General features: G+C 52.9%; 1 protein-coding gene across 1 annotated transcript in view; it reads left to right on the forward strand.

The window, feature by feature from the left end:
• The window catches only part of PLEKHM1 (pleckstrin homology and RUN domain containing M1), a 53,186-nt gene that overhangs the window by 28,900 nt on the left and 1,373 nt on the right, over positions 1-22,913 (forward strand). Inside the window, exons 6-11 of the mRNA XM_030799784.1 lie at positions 3,952-4,222; positions 8,113-9,030; positions 11,539-11,684; positions 16,255-16,448; positions 21,506-21,569; positions 22,098-22,255. Coding sequence (XP_030655644.1) covers positions 3,952-4,222; positions 8,113-9,030; positions 11,539-11,684; positions 16,255-16,448; positions 21,506-21,569; positions 22,098-22,255 — 1,751 coding nt within the window. The remainder of the gene's footprint in view (positions 1-3,951; positions 4,223-8,112; positions 9,031-11,538; positions 11,685-16,254; positions 16,449-21,505; positions 21,570-22,097; positions 22,256-22,913) is intronic.

A 22,913-nucleotide genomic window follows, 5' to 3' on the forward strand; every position in this document is an offset into this window, starting at 1 on the left:
GGGGAGCTGTTTATTCCACCCATTTTCCTCAGGGAGGTCCCCCAGGTCTTGATGACCTAGGCAGACTTTGCTCAGAATCTCGTGTTGTGGCTGGTCCCCAGTGGCTGCCCTGACTGGCACATCATCTGTCAATGGCAGGGGGAAGCACCTGCCAATTCTGAGGGCCCCATGGAGGAGTCTCTGGGGACCTAGTTCTGTGAGCCACCCCCCAAGTTGCCTGAGTCAGAACTTGCCACCCTTGGCTTGAGGAGTCGTGTAGCATCTGAATGGATCCAACTGTCCAAAGCAACCCTTCCCTGTTTACAAAGCAGGGAGTGCAGTCTTGATTCAGGGACTGGAAATGGCGATGTCAGGGTGAGGTTAGTGGCACTTAACAAAACAGCAGGGCTGGTCCCACTGCTTGTGTGACTCATTTCCTCTGTGTACACAGCCACTTAGAGTGGCCCAGCCAGCTTCCTTGCCTCTACCCTTCCATGTTGAGGCACAGAAAGCCAGGGAGGACTTGAAATACTGGAGAAAAGGAACCAGAATCCACTCCCACAAGCCCACTCACCCCAGATGCTCCCCGCAACCCCATCTTCCCCAGCCAGTGAGCAGCTTCAGATTCAAAAGAGAACAACAAAGGGAAGGGGCAGGGCCTGGCTGCCTGGGGTCGCAGGGGCCTGTACAGAAGTGGGCGGCAGAGGCAGAGGCAGCCAATGAGGACCCTGAGGCCTGCTCGCCAGGACTCCCTCATCTCAAACCCAAAAGCAGGACTGAAAAACCCTACATGCAGGGACAGCTGAATACCCACCTGCAAAATAATAACACCCCTTCCCTTACACCTTACACAAAAACTAACTCAAAATGGATCAGAAACCTGAATGTAAGAGCTAAAACTATACAGCTCTTGGCAGAAAACACAGAAGTAAATCTTTGTGATACTGACTTAGGCAATGGTTTTTTAAGATACAACACCAGAAGCACAAAAACAACAACAAAAATAGATAAACTAGACTTTATCAAAACTAACAACTTATGTGCTCCAGAGGGCACACCATCCGGAAAGTGAAAAGACACCTCACAGAATGGGAGAAATTATTTGCAAATCATAAATCTGATAAGGGTCTCGTATTCAGAATATATAAAGCACCTTGCAACTTGAATTAGTTCCTAGGGCCGCCATAACAAAGTACCATACACAGGATGGTTTAAAACAACAGACATTGGCCGGGCGCGGTCGCTCATGCCTGTCATCCCAGCACTTTGGGAGGCCGAGGCGGGCGGATCCTGAGGTCAGGAGATCGAGACCATCCTGGCTAACATGGTGAAACCCCGTCTCTACTAAAAATACAAAACAAAATTAGCTGGGCGTGGTGGCAGGCACCTGTAGTCCCAGCTACTCAGGAGGCTGAGGCAGGAGAATGGCGTGAACCCGGGAGGCGGAGCTTGCAGTGAACCAGGATTGTGCCACTGCACTCCAGCCTGGGCGACAGAGCAAGACTCTGTCTCAACAACAATAACAATAACAACAACAACAACAACAAAACAAAAAACAAAAACAGACATTGCTGGGCAGGTGGCTCATGCCTGTGACCTCAGCACTTTGGGAGGCAAAGGTGGGTGGATCACTTGAGTCCAGGAGTTCAAGACCAGCCTGGCCAACATGGTGAAACCCCATCTCTACTAAAAATACAAAAAATTTGCTGGGCGTGCTGGTGCATGCCTGTAGTCTCAGCTATTCAGTGGGGCTAAAGCAGGAGGATTGCTTGAGCCCGGGCAGTCAAGGCTGCAATGAGCTCTGATTGCGCCACTGTACTCCAGCCTGGGCAAAGAGCGAGACCCTGCCTCAAAACAAAACAAAATAGGCCAGGCACAGTGGCTCACGCCTGTAATCCCAGCACTTCGGAAGGCTGAGGCAAGTGGGTCACCCGAGGTCAGGAGTTCAAGACCAGCCTGGCCGACAAGGTTTTGTCTCTACTAGAAATACAAAAATTAGCCTGGCGCGGTGGCAAGCATCTGTAATCCCAGCTACTCGGGAGGCCGAGGCAGCAGAATTGCTTGAACCTGGGAGGCGGGAGTTGCAGTGAGCTGAGATTGCACCATTGCACTCCAGCCTGGGTGACGGAGTGAGGTTCTGTCTCAAAAACAAAACAAAACTGATATTTATTCTCTGATAGTTCTGGAGGCTCCTGGAGAATCTAAGGAAGAATCTGTTCCCGCCTTTCTCCTAGGTTTTGGTACTGCAGGTGCTCGTTTGCATTCCTTGGCTTGTAGACATGTCACTCTGGTCTCCCCTCTGCTGTCACACATGTTCTTCCTCTGTATCTCTGTCTTCACTTGGTGTTCTCCTCTCTTTGTGTATCTTTTCTCCTCCTCTTATAAGGACATCAGTCATACTGGATGAACAGCCTATTCTACTCCAACATGACCTCATCTTAACTAATTACTTCTGCAAGACTTTTTCCAAAAAAGGTCACATTCTGAGGTACTGGGGGGTAGGGTTTCAACATGTCCTTTTGGGGGGGGGTCACAATTCAACCCACAACACAACTCAGCAACAAAAAGACAGCTCCATTTTAAGACAAACAATGGATTTGAGCAGATTCCAATGGATTTGGGTAGATTTCCCAAGGAGAGAAATTGGAACCCTCGTTCATTGCTGGTGGGAATATAAAATGGTGCGGCCACTTTGGAAAACAGCTTGGTAGTTCCTCAAAAAGGGAAACATAGAGTTACACATGACCCAGCAAGTCTACTCCTGAGTATATACCCAGGACAATGAAATATGTCTACACAAAAACTTGTGTATAAGTGATCATAGCAGCATTATTCATAATAGACAAAAAGTAGAAACAACCCAAATGTCTATCAGCCGAGGAGTGGATAAGCCAAATGTGGTGGATCGAGACAATGGAATATTATTTGGCAATAAAAAGGAATGAACACTTAAACATGCTTATATAACATGGATGCACCTTGAAAACCTTCCACTAAGAGAAAGAAGCCAGGCACAAAAGGTCAGGTGTCATATGGTTCCATCTATATGAGATGTCCAGAACAGGCAGGTGTGTAGGGACCGAAAGTAGATAAGTGGGTGCCTAGAGCTGCAAGTGGCCAGGGGAAATGGGGATGACGGCTAATGGGTATGGGGTTTCCTTTTTGGGTGAGGAAAATTTGCTAAACTTAGATGGTGGCGACGATTGCACAACTCTGTGACTAAGCCAAAATGATTGAATTGGACACTTTATTTATTTATTTTTTTAGAGATGGGGTCTCATTCTGTTGCCTAGGCTGCAACCAGGCTGGAGGGCAGTGGTGTGATCACGGCTTACTGCAGCCTTGACCTCCCTGGCTCAAGCGATTCTCCCGCTTCAGCCACCTCAGTAGCTGAGACTACAGGTGTGTGCCATCACACCCAACTAGTTATTTTTTGTAGAGATGGGTTCTCACTGTGTTGCCCAGGTTGGTCTCAAACTCCTGGGCTCAGGTGATCCTCTCACCTCAGCCTCCCAAAGTGCTGGGATTACAGGTGTGAGCCACCATGGCTGGCCGAATTAAATACTTTAAGTGGGTTAATTTTATGATATATGAGCCATATCTAGATAAAGACTTAAAAAAAAAAAAACTTCAGGCTGGGCACAGTGTCTCACACCTGTAATCCCAACACTTTGGGAGGCCGAGGTGGGTGGCTCACCTGAAGTCAGGAGTTCTAGACCAGCTTGGCCAACATGGTGAAACCCCATCTGTACTAAAAATACAAACATTAGCTGGGCATGGTGGTGGGCGCCTGTAATCCTAGCTACTCGGGGGACTGAGGCAGGAGAATCGCTTGAACCCAGGAGTCAGAGGTTGCAGTGAGCTGAGGTTGCGTGATTGCACTCCAGCCTGGGCAACAGAGCGAGACTCCATCTCAAAACAAAAAAACAAAAACACTTTAAAACAAACAACTGTTGTCTTCTTTCCCAACAGAAAAACAAGAGCTGGATCTCAGAAGATGACTTCTACCGGCCTTCCCAGGAGCAACCCCTGGAGAGTGCTTCAGACCACCCAATAGCTTCTTCCAGGGGGACTCCAGAGTCAAGGCCTGGTCTCCACAGGCATTTTTCTCAGGGACCAAGAAAAAGCTGCTCCCTGGGGGCGTTAGACCAAGCGTGTGTACCTTCCCCAGGAAGAAGGCAAGCCCAGGCAGCCCCATCCCAGGGGCATAAGAGCTTCCGGGTGGTACACCGGAGGCAGATGGGTAGGTGACCAGAAGGGTCCTGGGTGGGTCCCATCTGCAGGGACCAGGCCTTTCAGAAGGCAGCTCTGAAGTTCTGTTTTCCATTGCTAAAGGGGTAGTGTGTTCCCACAAGTGTTATAAAACCTCATTCCAGAATCATCATAATCATGTTCATTCAGGGAAGCATTTCAGGAAAAGTAGTATATTGTCTCAAAACTGCCTACAGAGGACAAAAATACTGTTTCACCAAATAGGAAAATATTTTCCCTGAAAACTATGCAATTTATGATCATAGAAAACTCTTGATTCCACCTGTAGCTCAGAGCACATCTGGCCCCATGAAGCCCCAGGTGTTTTAAATGGTCCTTCCAAACGTGTTTACCCTCAGTAGTTTATGTAACAGCTCTGGGGGGCTTGATCAAATCTGCTATTTGTTTTGTTTGTTTGTTTTGAGATGGAGTCTCCCTTTGTCACCCAGGCTGGGGTGCAGTGGCATGATCTCTGCTCACTGCAACCTCAGCCTCCTGGGTTCAAGCAATTCTCCTGTCTCAGCCTCCCAAGCAGCTGGGATTACAGGCACCTGCCACCACACCTGGCCAATTTTTGCTTTTTTTTTTTTTTTTTTTTTTTGAGGCGGACTTTCCCTCTTGTTGCCCAGGCTGGAGTGCAATCATGGGATCTCAGCTCACCACTGCCTCCCGGGTTCAAGCAATTCTTCTACTTTAGCCATCCAAGTAGTTGGGATTACAGGCATGAGCCACCATGCCTGGCTCATTTTGTATTTTTAGTAGAGACAGGGTTTCTCCATATTAGTTAGGTTGGTCTCCAACTCCCGACCTCCAGTGATCCACCCGCCTCGGCCTCCTAAAGTGCTGGGATTACAGGTGTGAGCCACCGCGCCTGGCCAATTTTTGCATTTTTAATAAAGATGGTGTTTTGCTATGTTGGCCAGGCTGGAGGATCTGCTATTTGTTTAATGTCCTCCAGTGCTGCTTTTTTTTTTTTTTTTTTTTTTTCTGAGACAGAGTCTTGCTCTGTCACCCAGGCTGGAGTACAGTGGTATGTTCTCAGCTCACTGCAGCCTTTGCCTCCCGACTCAAGTGCCTCAGTCTCCCCAGGAGCTGGGATTACAGACATGCACTGCCACACCCAGGTGATTCTTGTATTTCCAGTGGAGATACGATTTTGCCATGTTGGCCACGCTGGTCTGAACTCTTGGCCTCATGTGATCCACCCACCTTGGCCTCCCAAATTGCTGGGATTACAGGTGTGAGCCACCACGCCCGAACTCCCCAGTGCTTTTTACAGCAAGGTCAGCTTGATCTCCACACACTGTGAAATTCCAGAAAGCCTTAAATAACCATAACCAAATTTTTCTGTAACCCTCATGATGGGTTTCCTCTTCAAAACAAAAAAAGTATGCTCTAGAATCGGTGTCTTTCTGTCCTCATTTTCTGTTTGCAGTGACCCGGCAGAGAATCCTGCCTAGCTCAGGGGGCCTTGCTGTGAGTAGCCCTGGCATGGGTTGTGTGGGTAGAGCCTGTCTCCGGGCTGGCTTCTGTTAGGTTTGTCTGTCAGCCCGTGTGATGGCTGTGATCTCTAACCTGCCAGCGAAGCTGTGCTTCAGGTCTAGGCCATCAGGTTTCTTGAGGGGCAGGGAACCCCGCTATACAATAGTGTGAAATCTTCCAGGCTGGTGGAGAGAGAATTGTGTGTCCTTTGGACACCCTGGTTGTTGTCACACCCCAGGGAGCAGGGAGCTTTGGGCAATATGTGATACATAGGCACTCACCTGCTCATTCATTCAGCAAATATTATTGAGCCTCTGTGATGTGCCAAGCACTGTTCTAAGTGCTGGGGACATAGCAGGAAGCAAAGCAGTGTCCCTGTCTTCATGGGATTTAGATTCTAGTAGAGGAGATGGGAAATAAAATTAACAAGTAAGCGTAGTGTGTGGTCAGGTGGTAATAAGTGCTATGGAGGACAGTAAATCTCTGCCTGTCTACAGAGGTAGAGAGTGGACCACTGCATATAGGATGGCCAGAAAAGCCCTCACCAATAAGGGGATGTTTGCGAAGATGCGAGGGGAGAGGGGGAAGGAGGCTTGAGGTGATGTACATGTTTCAAGCAAGGAGAACAAATGCAAAGACCCTGCGCTGGGGCTGCGCTTGACACATCCAGGGACAGTGGAGACCAGAGTGGCGGGAGAGAGGAGATGGGGGCATGGCAGCAAGCGATGAGGTCAATCTGACGAGGCCTGTGGGCCACTGGAAGCACTTTGGCTTCTGCTAAGGGAGATGGCAGCCACTGTGGAGTTTTGGGGCAGAGGGACATTCTCTGACTTCCCTTTAAATGGGTCATCATGGCTCCTACGTTGAGGGACTACGGGGGAGAAGGGGAGAAAGACCAGTTAGGAGGTTGTCATCACAAGCCAGGCCAGAGATGACAGTCGGTGGGGTGCAGCTGGGGAGAGGCAGGGATTCCGGATGTGTGGAAGGCAGAGCCAATGAGATTTGCTGATGTAGGCTGCAAAAGAAAGAAAACCTGGGGTAACAACAAGATTTTTAGCCCAAGCATCTGGAAGGATGAATTTTGCTATTTGGTGAGATGAGGACCATTCAGGAGGAAGCAGGCTGGCAGCAGGAATTCATCCTGGACATGTCAGCTGAGGTCCTAGTGGACATGGATGGCACAGGTGGATATGTGAATGTGGATTTCAAGAACAAGGTCAGGCTGGTGATAAAAATTGGGAGCTAAAGCCTGAGAGCAGGTAGAGTGGTGAGAAAGTGGCATCTACAGAGAGGAGACAAGGACCCAGGACTGACATCTGGGCACTCTAACGTGAGAGGCCACGAGGAGGACCGAGCCAGAGAGATAGAAGGGTGGGGGCGAGGGCTGAGGAGTGGCCTTGGGGGTTGGCAACGAGGAGGGCATTGGCCATCTCAGAAGCAGTGTCAGTGGAATGAGGGGAGAGAAGCCAACTTGGAGCAGGTTCGAGAAGGAATGGGAGCAGGGAAACTAGAGACCAAGAGGTTTTTTGTTTTGTTTGAGATGGAGTCTCACTCCTCTGTTGCCTAGGCTGGAGTGCAGTGGAATGACCTCAGCTCACTGCAGCCCCCTGCCTCCCGGGTTCAAGCCATTCTCCTGCCTCAGCCTCCCTAGTAGCTGGGATTACAGGTGCTCACCACCACACCTGGCTAATTTTTGTATTTTTAGTAGAGACGGGGTTTCACCATGTTGACCAAGCTGGTCTCAAACTCCTGACCTCAAGTGATCCACCCACCTCAGCCTCCCAAAGTGCTGGGATTACAGGCGTGAGCCACCGCTTCCGGCCAAGACCAACAGTTTTGATGCCTCTTCAAACAGGTTTTCTGTAAAGGGGCCTGAGAAACCTGGTGGTCATTAGGGAAGTGTGTGGAGATGAGAGGTGTTTCTAAAGATGGGAGAAATGACAACGTGCATGTGTGCTGATGGGAGTCACCCCACAGAGAAGGAAGAAAGCAGCAACAGACGAGAGAAGGACTGCTCCTTGTCCTTGAGTAGTTGGCCAAGGGAGAGACCTCCTGCACAAATGGAGGGTTTGGTCTCACACAGAAAGAAGCACACTTGGTTCATCCCTGGCAACGGGGGGGACGGCGTGGGTGTAGGGAACAGGGCGTGTGGAGGTGATCTTTTGGGTGCTCTTATTTTCTCAGTGAAATACAGGACTCAAGAGCAGCAGTGGACGGTGAGAATGGTGATGTTCCCATCCAGCTTTCAGGGTCCCATGTGATAGTGCCCCGTGGCTGGCCTGTGTTCTGGGGACCGTCACTGGCCACACGCACTGCAGGGCATCAGGCAGCAGAGGCTGCCTTGGGCAGGACAGAGACAGGCCCGCCAACTAATGTGCCCCTTTTTGCCTCTGCCTCCAGGACTGTCCAACCCATTCCGGGGTCTCATGAAGCTGGGCACCGTGGAGCGGCGAGGGGCAATGGGCATCTGGAAGGAGCTCTTCTGCGAGCTCTCCCCGCTGGAGTTCCGCCTCTACCTGAGCAACGAGGAGCGCACCTGTGTGGAGAACTGCTCCCTGCTTCGCTGTGAGTCTGTGGGGCCAGCCCATAGTGATGGGCGCTTCGAGCTGGTCTTCTCTGGCAAGAAGCTGGCCCTGCGCGCCTCCTCCCAGGATGAAGCTGAGGACTGGCTGGACCGGGTGCGGGAGGCCCTGCAGAAGGTCCGGCCTCAGCAGGAGGATGAGTGGGTGAACGTGCAGTACCCAGACCAGCCTGAGGACCCCCCCGAGACGCCCCAGGGCTGCCCCTCTCCCTCAGACCTGCTCTCGGAGCCCGCAGCCCTCCAGGGCACACAGTTTGACTGGTCGTCCGCCCAGGTTCCAGAGCCAGATGCCATCAAGGAGTCCCTGCTGTACTTGTACATGGACAGGACCTGGATGCCCTATATATTTTCTCTGTCCTTGGAGGCTCTGAAATGTTTCCGCATCAGGAACAATGAGAAGATGCTGAGTGACAGCCACGGTGTGGAGACCATCCGGGACATCCTGCCAGACACGAGCCTTGGGGGCCCGTCCTTCTTCAAAATCATCACGGCCAAGGCTGTCCTGAAGCTGCAGGCCGGGAACGCCGAGGAGGCCGCCCTGTGGAGGGATCTGGTCCGCAAAGTCCTGGCATCCTACTTGGAGACGGCCGAGGAGGCGGTGACCCTGGGCGGGAGCCTGGATGAAAACTGTCAGGAGGTGCTGAAATTTGCCACCCGGGAGAATGGCTTCCTGCTGCAGTACCTGGTGGCCATCCCCATGGAGAAAGGCCTTGACTCCCAAGGCTGCTTCTGCGCAGGTGCCGACTTGCTCTGCTGCCACCCCCAGCCTGCCAGCCTCACTCTGCCTCCTGCAGGTTCCTGATTTAGGCTCCCCACCCTTCTGCCTCCCCGCAAATGCCCCCATCCTTCCCCTAGGGATGAGGCCACAGATCAGGCTTGCTCTACAGCTTCTGCTCCTCCCCAGCCCTGGCTGGGGCCAGTGCCCTGCTCATAGGCTGTGGGCCCTGCTCACCTGTCCCTCTCCTGCCACCTCCCGCTGATGGGCGACAGGCTGGCTACTCACTGCACTGCTCAGGGAATCCCAGCCTGCTTCATTTTCTTCTTGCTCTACTGTCCTGTTCTTTCAGAGCAGGGGCATGGTTTCCTTCCAGATATTTCTGCTGCTTTTATAAGTGTACACCCTTTTTTTTTAATTACAAAAATGGGCTCGTGCTATTCAGTGCTGTCCAATAGAACTTTCTGTGATGATGAAAATGTCCTCGATCTGTGTGTCCAGTGCCATAGCTGCGAGCCATGTAGTGCTACCAGGTGCTTAAAGTGTGGCTAGTGTGGTTAAGCAATTGAATTTTCCATTTAAATTCATTTACATTTAAAGGGGACACACGGGGCTCTTGGCTGCTGGATATATTGGTCCACAACTTGGTTTTTTCCTACACTGTGGATGTTATTCCAAGTCAATACATCTGCTATGTCTTCCTCATCATCAAATCTAATACTTCTGTGCTGGGCACTGGGCCAGCTGCTTTATTTGGATTATCTCATTTAAGTCTCATAACAAGCCTGTAGAGATAGGCGCTGCTATTATCTCTGTTGATAGGGGAGGAAACTGAAGCACAGAGCTGGTAAGCACCTGGTTGGTGTCTGCTACTGAGCTCACACAGCTAGTCAGTGGCAGAGGCAGAATTTTCCTTTTTTGTTTGTTTGTTTTAGTAGAGATGGGGTCTCCCCCTGTTGCTCAAGCTGGTCTTGAACTCCTAGGCTCAAGTGATCCTCCTGCTTCAGCCTCCCAAAGTGCTGGGATTACAGGTATCAGCAACCATGCCTGGCCAGAGGCAGAAATGGGACCCTGATGGTCAGGCCCCAGAGCCTGTGCTCATAGGCAGGACCCTAGAGGGCATCCCTCTAGGGGCAGATGGCATCCCATCACCATGGGACCCTTAGGTGACCTGTGAGGGGGTTGCCCTGCTGCAGAAGGCCAGAGCAAGAAGCTGAGCCTTGGTTTGGGAGCTGTCCTGTTGGCACAGACTGGAGGGAAGCCTGTTTCAAGCGTCTGAAAGGAAGCGGTCTGCGGTTGGCCCCGGGAGGATGGGAGAAGCTAGGCAGAACAGAGCTTCCTGCAGAAAACACCTGCAAGCCTCGCTTGGCCTCTCCCCTGCCTGCCCCAGCACTCACACTTTGCTCTTCAGCCTGTGGAGGCCAGGCTCTGAGGGGGCCGGGACTCCAGGGCTTGCAAGAAAGGGTTCCTCGCCTGTGGGTGTGAATGCTGCAGGGGCAACTCTCACCATGGCTGCCACCCACCAGCGGGTGGGACTGTGCCACCAGGGAGTTTGGGTTTCCTTTCTACCCAGCAGGCATGGCTCAGTGGCAGACACCAACCACTGGCATCTGGGTTGTATTTCATAATTTGCAGGGTACTTGCAGAACCTTGTCTCATTTAAGCTTTGTAATAACCCCACAAAATAGCTGGTAGTAGCTGAATTTTACAGTCACTGAAATGGAACCTTGAAGAAATTAGGTGAAGGTCAGGGTGAGGCTGCTGGTGAGCAGCAGAGCCCGCCCTCTGGTCCCAAGGCCCGGGGACCCTTCTGCCTGCCCCTGGAGGAGTCAGGGCACATGTTCAGGGTTTGAGTCAGGGCCTCTGCTTTCTGCCCAGGGCACACCCCACTCCCATTCCCACTGGCCTCGGCTGTGGAGACGCCTCCAACCAAGGGGGCTGAAGCCACCAACCAAGGGGGCTGAAGCCAGCCCTGCCCCACAGTCCCGAGGCATCAGACACTGTACAGACTCCCCTGCCCCCCGCTGGCTGCCCATCCGCTCCCTGTTGCCAGTGCCGACCCCAGTCCGTCCCCCAGCTACTTCGCTGCTTGCCACAGCCCCTACTCTGCTGCTTCGATTCTGGCGCCTGAGTGGAGGGGTGGACCTAGAGGAGGTTGGCATTGCCAAGCCAGCAGTGGGGACACGACACAGGCAGCAAGGGGTAGTGGAGCAGAACTCAGGCTCTAGAACCAGCCAAACCCAGATCTGAATGCCAGCCACGCCACTTCATCACTATGTGACCAGACAGATTTCCTAACCTCTCTGAGCATCCATTTCTTCAGCTATAAAATGATAGTTCTTCCAGTGTGTTGTTGTAAAGATTGATTAGTAGGTGAATTCTGAGTGGTGGAAATACAAGTGGTGGTTATTCTTGTGTTTGTGCCTACCTTAAAAAGAAATCAACTAGCAGATCCTTTCCACCACAGCAGCTCCCAAGTTACTAGGAGCTGACTCTGGCCACACCACTCACTCTCCACCCATCTCCCCAGGCTGCTCCCGGCAGATCGGCTTCTCCTTTGTACGACCCAAGCTCTGTGCCTTCTCTGGCCTCTATTACTGTGACATCTGCCACCAAGACGATGCCTCAGTGATTCCGGCCAGGATCATCCACAATTGGGACCTCACCAAGCGCCCGGTAAGTCTCGAGCCCAGCCTGTCACAGCCACTCAGGGCTGCTGAGGGACAGAGGGGTGTTCACTCCTCTTTGCTGCTGCTGTTCATCTATTTAGAGGAGTTTGGCTCCTCTAAACAAGGGAAGCCAGGGTCACTGGTTCAGGCACTGTGATGTGAGGGAGCTAATCAAGAGAAAAGCTTGGTACCTGTTCACAGCCCTGGGCAGAGCTCTATCGGTGGCTGTCTTGGTCCCTAGGAGGGAGTTTGAGGATGGTTTCCTGCAGCTACAAACGTAACTGCTTAAGGCACCAGCAGATAAATGATAGAGAGATAAAATAGATTTGATAGATTAGATAGATAGATGGATGGATTGTGGATCGGCAGGTAGGTAGGTGGATAAGCAGGTGGCTAGGTGGATGGTTAGGTGGATGGGCAGGTAGGTTGGTGGATGAGCAGGTGGCTAGGTGGATGGTTAGGTGGATGGATAGGTAGGTGGATGGGGGGTGGGGTGGGGTGGGGGATGGAGGTAGGGGTGGATGAGCAGGTGGCTAGGTGGATGGTAGGTGGATGGGCAGGTAGGTAGGTGGATGAGCAGGTGGCTAGGTGGATGGGTAGGTGGATGGGCAGGTAGGTAGGTGGATGAGCAGGTGGCTAGGGGATGGTAGGTGGATGGGCAGGTAGGTAGGTGGATGAGCAGGTGGCTAGGTGGATGGGTAGGTAGGTAGGTGAATGAGCAGGTGGCTAGGTGGATGGGTTGGTGGATGGGTAGGTGGTTGGGTAGATTGGTGAATGGGTGGATAGGTAGGTAGATGGGTGCCTAGATAGGCAGATGGGTAAATGGTTAGGTGGATGAGTGGATGGGTTGGTGGGTCAGTGGATAGGTAGGTAGATGGGTAGATAGGTGGGTGAATGGGCAGATGGCTAGATGGGTAGATGGTTAGGTGAATGGGTGGATGGGTAGGTAGATGAGTAGATGGGTGGACGGTGGGTAGATGGCTGGGTGGATGGGTAAATAGGTAGGTGGATGGGTAGATGGGCTGGCCAGCGAGCTGGCTATACCTTGGAGCAGTCATCCCTGCCTTTGCCAATCCTATGAGGCCCAGGTGACTGCACTCCCCTGTAGGCCCTACATGGGCTTATTTATTTTATGTTTTTGAAAAGCACTTTTTCTGTGGCTCCCCCCATTATTAAGATAATACACGGTTATTGTTTAACATTTTAAAGTTACAGAAAAGCCCAAAGACCAATCAAAATTCTGTGTCATAACCGAGAGATCACCATTATTAACATTTCGGGGTATACCCTTTTCTGTGCATTTATTGACATATGCATCTATTTTTTATAAAGTTGGGATCACACAGGACTCATAGTGCTTTATAAGAAGCTTGGTTCACTTAATATTATACCTTGAGTACTTTTTTATGTTCACCAAATGCTTTTGAATAAGATGTATCCTAAAGTCTTTCAGAATTTTCCTTTTCTCCAGCTGAACTTAGCCACTTTCCTACCTGTGTTACCATGAGCAAATTAGCTTCAGTTTCCTCATCTGTAAAAGGAGGGTTAACAACAGTGTCTGTGTCAGGGTTGTTGGGAGGGCAGGTGTGGCACAGTGTGTGCCTGTGAGAACAGTGTCCTTTCCCTCCCTGGGGCCTGTCACACCTCCTGCTTATATTCACCCACCCATCTACCCATCTACCTAATTCACTTGGTCAGTGTCTGCCTCAAGGGGTGCAAATTTGGTTTTCTTCCAAAGGCACAGATTTCTACTAAGACAGACACAGAAACACAAGGAAGAAGCTGTTTGCTCCTCTGGAGAGCCAGGGCCTGCCAGCTCTGTAGTCCTGATGTGTGGATGTGTCTTCATCATAGTACAGGGTGATTCTCTCAGTCAGTTCTACCTCAGCCTCCACCTCCCTGGGGCGGGGAAACCCCGCAGAAGTTGGCTTCATTTTGATTTTTTTGTTGTTTGCCTTGTCCCCACCCTTGCTCTCAGTGTTAAATATTTAACTAACTACATAGAGGAAATTAAGCCTCAAAATCACCAAAAATGCAAAGAACCCTTTAATCATAAAACACGTTAACTATTTACAGGACCCTGATACTTCCGTTGAGCCATCTCCTTATTCACTGCCCTCATCCTGGTGCCACTTCCTCTTCTAACTAGAAAAGTACAATCCTAGCCGGGCGCGGTGGCTCACACCTATAATCCCAGCACTTTGGGAGGCTGAGGTGGGCGGATCACCTGAGGTCGTGAGTTCAAGACCAGCCTGACCAACATGGAGAAACCCCGTCTCTATTAAAAAATATAAAAATTAGCTGGGCGTGGTGGCACATGTTTGTAATCCCAGCTACTCGGGAGGCTGAGGTAGGAGGATCACTTGAACCTGGGAGGCGGAGCTTGCGGTGAGCTGAGATTGCGCCATTGTACTCCAGCCTGGGCAACAAGAGTCAAACTCCGTCTCAAAAAAAAAAAAAGAAAAGTACAGTCCTTCTCTAGGCATATCTGAGATCAGGAAATCCTCAGCTTGCTCTCCCTCTCAAAGATTGCTGGCCTAGGAAAGACAGGGAAATTCAAGATAGAAAGTGGCTGGCCCACAGGTTTGGGGCCTTATTGTTCGCCGTTGCTGTTCTGGCTGACCCACTTGTGCTGAGGTCTGGCTGGCACTGACAAGATGTCAGCCCAGGAGTGGGGCTTCTTTCTGTCTGTCTCCTCCATTCCCACAGGATAGGAACAGTCGCTGGGGAGCACAAAGCCCCTGCCCATCTGCAGTGCTTGGCAGTGTTCAGCGCACATTCCTGTGTGTTATTTCACTGGAGCCTCACCCAAGGCCTGGGGCCAAGTCATGGGAAGAGCTGAGTTAGGGTTAGAGAACAGCAGCTTGACCCAAGTCACCAGGAGTTTGCCATTGGGCTGTCCCTAGGCTGGGGGGCTGGTACCTCAGGGCTCCAGGCTACGGGAATAGAAGAGGTTGTCCATTGCTGGGGGAGGTGAGAGATGCTGGTGGAGCTGGGAGACAAGAGGTTAGAGGCCCCCTCAGCCCCCAAATACAGGGGCAGGTCTCCTGAGGGCCAGTTTAGTCTCCCAACCCTCAAGGGGACAACAGGGCCACACCAGGAACTCACACAGCAGCTGTTAGCAGCTCACATTTACTGGGGATGTGCCACCTGCCAGGCCCTGTGCCAGGAGCTCTCCTGGAATACCTCTTTTAATCTGAATTCAAAATAATCCCATGAAAAAGAAGCCCCAGTCCCGGGCTGACATCCTGCCAAGTGCCAGGCCTCAGCACTAAAGCAGCAGCAGCAAACGAAAAGGCCCCAAACCCGTGAGCCTTAATTGCTCTCATTTTTCCCATTTTACAGATGAGGAAACTGAGTCACAGAGAGGGATAAGTTTCACCAATTCATATAGGTATAAAGTGGTGGAGGCATGATTCAATTCCATTCTGACTCTGAAGCCAGACTTTTTTTCCCCTACACAATTTATTAGAATTTGAAAAGGTTGCTGGATACGACAGTCAAATAAATCAATTTCATTTCTATATATCAGCAAACAAATTACTACTTTAAAAGATAATCATTTATAATAGTATCAAAAACAAAGCCACCAGAAATAAAATATGTAACAAGAGGACTAGTTAAGATGTTAAAGATCTGAGCCAGGCCAAAGCCAGACTTCTAATCACTATGCACTTGTCGGCTGTGGAGACAACGGCTCCTCTGTCCTTATGATGCAGCGAGGCCACTGCAGGGGAGGCGGCTTCTGGTTAGTGCAGCAGCCTGGTGTTCAGAGATGACAGCTCAGCTCAGACCTGGCAAGTTCTGCAGGCAGGTTGTATAGTTACGTTAGCCCCTCTAAGCCTCCATTTCCTCATCTAGAAAACGGGGACAGGGACATCCTCCCTAACGGGTTGTTCTGAGAATGACGGGAGGATGTGGTCAAGTTCCTGACCCAGTGTTTTGCAAATAGTAGGCGCTCGATTACTGGCGTTGGTATTAGGATCAGGGCCAAGAGTAGAACCTTCAACACCCTGTCAGCCAGGAGAGACTGAGATGGATCACTCAGCTGCACACGGAGTCCCGGTGTTGCTACTGGTGTGAGCCGAGGGAGCTCAGGGAAGCCTGTTGGTGAGCTGTGTCTGATCTGCAGCTTCCTGTGGCTGGAGCCTGACTCAGCCCGTCACCTGGTTCCTGAGTCAGGGCACAGAAGGGAGTGCCTGTTTCCTTTAGTCAGGGGAAATCGGGGCTGGGAGGACAGGAAAAAGTGGGAAGGATCTGTGAGGCCCAGAGGGAGGGGGCGTTACCAGAGCGGTCCCTCCCTCATCTCAGCATGATTGGGGAGGGGGCAGTGACCCTTGCCATTAGAGGGACAGTGGGTTTGGGAGTCAGATAAACTGGGTTCAGAGCTTGACTGTACCATTTACAAGCTGGGTGACCCTAGCCAAATCTCTTCATCTCCCTGAGAGCCTCAGTTTCCCCATCTGTAAAATGAAGATAGCCCCTCAGGTAAGTGAGCAGGTCATGTGGCACCTGGCCAGGCAGTGCTCACTGAACAGCCATTCTTTCCCATCCCTAATGCCTGGTGGTACCCCCAGATCTGCAGGCAGGCCCTGAAGTTTCTGACGCAGATCCGGGCCCAGCCCCTCATCAACCTGCAGATGGTGAACGCGTCTCTGTACGAGCATGTGGAGCGGATGCACCTCATTGGGAGGAGCCGGGAGCAGCTGAAGCTCCTGGGGGATTACCTGGGCCTGTGCCGGAGCGGCGCCCTGAAGGAGCTCAGCAAGAGGTGAGCAACCTCTACGTGTATGCGTGTGAGTGCACGTACACACGCACATGCATGCATACGAACACACATACATATATGCACATGTACACACAGACACACATGTGCACACACACCCACACACATAAATTTATACACAAATACATAGACATCCACACCCATGCACATGCACACAAATGTACACACATGCAGGCACTTGTGCACACGCATACACACACGGGGGCAGTGCCCAGGGCAAGGCGTCCACCTGGAGGAAACCAGGGCAGAGATCTTCCCACTGGGCCTGGGAAATGATCACATCTTTTGGGGGTGATTTTGGGGTTTTGTTCATGTATCTATTTGTTCACTCAAAAACATGGACTGAGAACATACTAAGCACTGCACGCCTGGAGAGGCATGTGGGCTCCAACACTGAGCAGGGCAGAGCCAGGGCCGACCCGCCGGAAGCCTCTGGCCTGGCAGGGAAGACAGGTGGGAAAGCCAGCAACTCCATCCGGGGGTGAGGGTGAGAGGCAGGATGTCCTGGAACCACAGAGGCTTGACATCCAGCCCAGATCAGAGGAGGACAAAGCAGAAAGGACTTCCTGGAGGAAGTGACTTCTAAGGTGAGACTTGAAAAATTAGGAAGAATCAGAAAGGAGAAGCAAAGGGGGAAAGAGCGTTCTAGACAGAAGGAATGGCACGCACAGGCCATGAACGAAGGCACCATTGGTGGAAAGCCCAGGGAGAACTTTGGCTACAGTGAGGAGGGAAGTGGGGAGTGTGGCGAGAGGCAGGCGAGGGCCGGATGTTCCCACCTCTTCCCTGTACCAGCCAGCCGTCTGGCCCATGCCAGCCTCCCTCCTGAAGTTCTCCAAAGAAGTGTGATCGGGGCGGGGCCCTCAGGATGTCCTTCAGGAAGCTTCTCTTACCTAGGGCCTGGGGCCTTTGGTGCTCAGGAATGGGATGTGATGCTGGGCTTCAACAGGGACTTAGGCCTCTCCATGCCTGTCATAAACGCTTCCTAGTCCTCAGGTCACGCCCAGGCCGCAGTCTTCCCAGGGCTGTGCTCTCCCGGCACCCTCAGGAGGGCAGACCTCAGGCAGAGAAGCCTGCTGGTGCCTACTGCCCAGAATGGGCTTCGAGTCCACCTCTGCTGGGTTTCTGGGGGCAGGGACCAGTTCACAAGCCCCTCCAGGTTCCCCTGTCTGGCCTTCCCTCCCCACAGGGCTGGCCTAGACAGCGCCTCTCTGAAGACTGCCTCCTCCATCCTGGCTGCAGTGCTCCCAGAGCCGGGCCTCCTCAGGGCCAGGGTGTGCCTCGAGCAGGTCCCCAGGGGGCTCTCCCCTAGGCAAAGAAGAGAATCTGGCCCCACAGCTGCCAGCTGAGGCTTGGTCTCCTCTGCAGGGCCTGGAAGAACAGAAAGCCCTCTGGGGACCACCATGTGGGACCCTAGACCCTTAGAAGGCTTCACCCCAGGAGGCTCTGCGCATCCCAAGCATCACGGGTGACTGGGTCTCCACCTCTTGGCCAGTGCTGACTCACTCCCTACCTCTGAGAGTCCATGACCCAGGGCTCCAGAGAGACTATCCTCCTGCCCACCTAACCAGGTGGCAAAATCTCTGGGGTCAGGTGGGGCCTCATCACCCTCCTTGGTCAAGGAGCCAGGTACCTGCACAGGCCTGCAGACCTGTGTAGACCAGATGCCTGTGGGGTGGGTTGTGGACCCCAGCCCCATTCACCCATCCCCGCCCTGCTGAGAGAGTTTGTTCATCGGCTTTACTGACCTGTCTCTGTGGGCACCAGGGGCAGCCCTGTCTCTCTCTCCCTGACCCTCCTGCTATGCACTCAGCCTGCTTCCCATGCCTGTGGAAGTCCCATGGAAACAGCATGGGGTAGGGGAAAGAGCATGGGAGGCCCTCACCCACTGCAAGTCAGGAAAGTTGCTTCACTTCTCTGGGTCCAGCTTTCCCATCTATAAAATGGGCCAGTGATTCCTCCATTCCTGTGGCCTCCTGAGCAGTGGTGAGGGCTGCATGAGGGACCCAGAGTCTGGGCCACAGATGGCCCTGGGTCAGCATCGTGTGTGCCCTGAGGGCACCTGATCCAGCCTTGGCAGGGCCCAGAGGAGCTCCCAGAGGAGATGGCATCTGAGCTGAGGGCATGCAGAGATCTTTTCCAAAATGTTTTTCTTCTTTACAAAGGTCAATCTTCCAAGCGAGGAAAATTTATGAAAGGGAATAAAGGAGACCATTCAATCAGCCCTTCTCAGAGCCCACCACCACCTGCTTCTGCACCTCACTCCATCCACACACACACGTGTTGCCACACCAGTGGCATCGTGTGTTTGTTGAACTGGTGCTTAGAAAAATGAGAGAAGAGTAGAAAGGGCAGGGGAGAACCTGGCTTTCCTGGCTAAGAGACCGGTAGCAAGAGGCGGGCAGGAGCACAGCTCACTGACACCCTTGAGGGGCTCTGGGCAGCTGGGCTTCAGGTGCAAGGCCCAGAACTCAAAGGGCCCTCGAGACCTTTGGATTTGATCTGCCACCTGTGGGGAACGATTGAAGGATTTTGAGCACGGGGCTGTCACTTCCAGTCAGCGGCTTAGAAAAGACCACTCTGAAAAGACCAGGTGTGGTGGCTCATGCTTGTAATCCCAGCACTTTGGGAGGCCAAGAAGGGTGGATCACCTTCGGTCAGGAGTTCGAGACCAGCCTGGCCAACATAGCAAAACCCCGTCTCTACTAAAAATTAGCCGGGCGTGGTAGCAGGCACCTGTAATCCCAGCTACCAGGGAGGCTGAGGCAGGAGAATCACTTGAACCCAGGAGGCAGAGGTTGCAGTGAGCCAAGATCACGCCACTGCACTCCAGGCTGGGAGACAGAGCGAGACTCTGTCTCGAAAACACAAAACAAACACACAAAAAGACGATTCTGGCCCCAGTGGAGTGCAGTTGGTGAAGGGGAGCGCCCTGGGTGGCAGCTGGTGCTAGTAATTAGCCCAGGGAGTTGCGCTTGGACCGAGTCAGCCAGAGGGAAGGTTGAGAGGAGAGGGCTGAGGCATGGGCAGGTCGTGGATGTCAGGGAGTCAGGGAGGAGCTGTCCTGCACTAGTGGCAGCTGCCTGGCTGGGTTCTCTCCGGCAGACCTGGCACATGTCTCCAAGGGCCAGAGAAGCCCCTGAGAGTGTCCTCTCCAGCCCTTGGGAGGAAGCCATCACAGAAATGCCCCACACCCTGTCCACCCACCAGACCTCATTGTCCCTCCCGACAGCCAGGGAGGGGTGGGCAGAGGAGAAGCCAGGGCTCAGGAGACAGGTGGCACCCAGGCCCCCCACCCACGTCCCCCCGATCTTCCAGCCCTTGCCTGGCCCTTTCCTTCCCCATCACTTCATCGGTTCCAGGAGCTAAGATTCGACCTCTCCCCTCATCTTCCTCTCTCCCAGAGAGCCCTCCAGATTCCTCTGGTCTCTTTCCCAGGTAGCCAGCCTCACGCCAGAGGACAAAGAGGGTTCTCCTCATTGTGTGGGTGGAGAAACTGAGGCCCCAGGTAGGCCTGGCTGTGCCCCGGTGCATGAGAGTTTCTCTCCTGGAGGCCAGGAGGAGAAGTGGCCTCTCACCCCTGGGTCAGTGCCCTCTCCCCTCTGGCCTTGACTAAGCCACTTGCAAGTCCTTGCTGAGAGGGTGACAGGCCCAGGGCACAGGGGCTCCCAGGGCTTCCATGACTGTGGTCAGAGGACAGATGGCAAAGCTAATTCTCCATCCAGATCAGCCCACCCTCCTGCCAGCTGAGGGCCAACCTGTGTCCCCCCAGCCCGCTGTGTCCCATGTTTTCTTGGTGACAAATGGCAGCTTCCCTTCCTAGAGTGCAGGAAGTTTACTGGGGATACCAGCATGGTAAACTGAGGGGCCAGTTGGCATCTTGGCCTGTGTGGCTGCTTGGTGGGACTCACCCTCTCCACCCCGGATTGGGCTCCCCTGGACCACAGCTGAGGCCACCAGCTGGGACAAGGCCAAGCCCCCATTCCAGATGCTCCACAGCTTGCACCCCAGAGGTCCAGACCCAGGGCTGGCACCATCCTGTCCCCAGATATCTGGGGCATCCTGGGGCAGGTTCCCAAGCATCCTCTGACTTGGAGTAACCTCCCACCCCCAGTACCCACGCAAACACACACAGCCAGGCCAGGCAGGTTTTGCACTAAGGGACTTTCTGCAGGTGTTTCCTCCCCATCAGGATGGGGCCCACTGGATCCCTCCCGTTGGTGTGGTGGAAACTAGAGCTGCGTTGGTGGCTGAGCCCTTGTTCTCTGCTCCCCCAGCCACCTCTGAGATGGGATCTGCTGTGCTTAGGACATGTCTCAGTTGCTTTCATGTAGCACTGAAACCAGACACTTGAATGTCTGTCCCTCGGCCAAACCAGGGGCCACAGGAGGGCAGGGTCATATCCTGTGCATTGCTGTCCCCAGCACTGTCCCTCGTATGTAATGGTGGCAATAATGACAACAGCCTGCATCTCTAGGCATTTGCCAGGTGGACAGGGGTGCAGGCTCTGGAGCCAGGCCCCTATGTTCAAACTCCAGCTCTCCCACCTACTAGCTGTGTGACCTCAGGCAAGTGATTTAACCTCTCTGTTTCCTCTTCTCAAACTTCGGATTGTGATAGTACCAGCCTCACAGGATTATTGTGAGGATCAAATGAATGAATGCGTATGAAGCTCTTAGCCCAGTTCCTGGTCCCAGGTGTCTGCACCCATCCTCCTCCTCATGGTTAATTACGTGTTTACTGTGAGCTCTGTACCAAGCCAAATGCTTTAAATAAGTTACTTAATCCAAACAACTCCATTTCCCAGAGAGGGAAACCCAAGGTTCAGAGAGGTTAAGTAATGTGCCCAAGGTCCCACCAGCTAGTTAGTTACCTTGAAGACCAGGCCCCAAGCCCAGGCAGGCCCAATTACACTCCTAGCCCCTGCCCCGCCCAGGCGGGAGGTGTCTGCCTGGTGAGCAGCGCCAGGGGAGTATAAACAAACACAGGCTGGCCTGGGTCCTGGAAACCTTTCTAAAGAATCGCTTGTGTTTTGTTTGAAGGCTCAACCACAGGAATTATCTCTTGGAGTCTCCGCATAGGTTCAGTGTTGCTGACCTCCAGCAGGTGAGAGTGTCATGCTTCCCCCGCCCAGACCTCTAGAGAGACTTCATTCCCAGAGAAGTCAGCAAGGAAGATGGAAGAGGGGGTGTCTGTAGTTTACTGAAGAAGACAGCAGTCTGTAGCTTTTCTGCAGCTCAGGGTGGGTTGCCCTGCTGCCCCAGCTTCCTGGGCAGGGACAGATACCCCCAGCACCCCTGGAATAAACAAGCACTCCAGCAACCCCAGGATCACAGGGAAGAGAGTTTGGAATACTCCTATCCCCAAGGGGAGGGTACAGTGGATTTGGGTCTCATCTATAAATCCCATTAGCCCCCAGTGACCTCAGTGCCCACGGGCTGGACGCTGGCATTGCTCAGCCTGATTCAGGGAGGTTTTCTTTTCTTGCCCACGTGGAAACTGCGGGTAGAAGTTCTCCAGGCAGGGTGCCATGGCGCCTCAGTGCAGCTGCTTGAAAGGCCTAGGGCCTCAGTTTACCAGCCCTCCACAGATCGCAGACGGGGTGTATGAAGGATTCCTACTTGCCCTCCACAGATCGCAGACGGGGTGTATGAAGGATTCCTCAAGGCCCTGATTGAATTTGCCTCCCAGCATGTCTACCACTGCGACCTGTGCACCCAGCGCGGCTTCATCTGCCAGATCTGCCAGCACCACGACATCATCTTCCCCTTTGAGTTTGACACCACAGTCAGGTATGTGGGACACCCAGACAGCTGCCTCCCAGCCCCACCCTTCCCCACACCCACAGCCTGGCCCAAGCACGCAGGGCAGCAGGCTTTGCTCTGTGGGCAGGAACGTATTGAACATCCACTTTGTGCTGTGCCAAGGGGTGGTGCAGTTGTTGGGGCAGCCCATGCTGTGGGCAGTCATGGCCAGCTCCAGTCCAGCTCAGGGGACAAGACAAGCTTTCCCAGGACTCCTCTGCCTCTACGGAACCATCTGTCTTCCTAAAGAAGAGGTGGCTGCCGGCTCTCTGAGTGGAGCCTCCTGGCGCCTCAGTGTATGCATGGGTTGAGGAGGGTTGTATGAGTTACCACCCTGCACTGTTGGCATGAGACCGGGCACAAAGTGGGCACCTGGTGGGTGGTACCTGCCACTGCCACTGTGTCTGTTGCTGAAATGATCCCTCTTGTTCCCAGTTATTGCTCATTATCCGCAACCTCTCAATGGAAGAATTTGTCCAGACCTTCCTGCAACCCATGTGGGCGTGGAAAACTGAACTGGGAACATTAGTTCTTTTTCTGTTGGTGTCCACTGGCCAGGATTCAGCCCTGAATGGGCCTGGGGCTGAGTTTTTAAAATTATACCATCTTGGCCGGGCGTGGTGGCTCACACCTGTAATCCCAGCAC

The sequence above is a fragment of the Nomascus leucogenys genome, chromosome 19, assembly GCF_006542625.1.
Source record: "Nomascus leucogenys isolate Asia chromosome 19, Asia_NLE_v1, whole genome shotgun sequence".
Lineage (NCBI taxonomy): Eukaryota > Metazoa > Chordata > Mammalia > Primates > Hylobatidae > Nomascus > Nomascus leucogenys.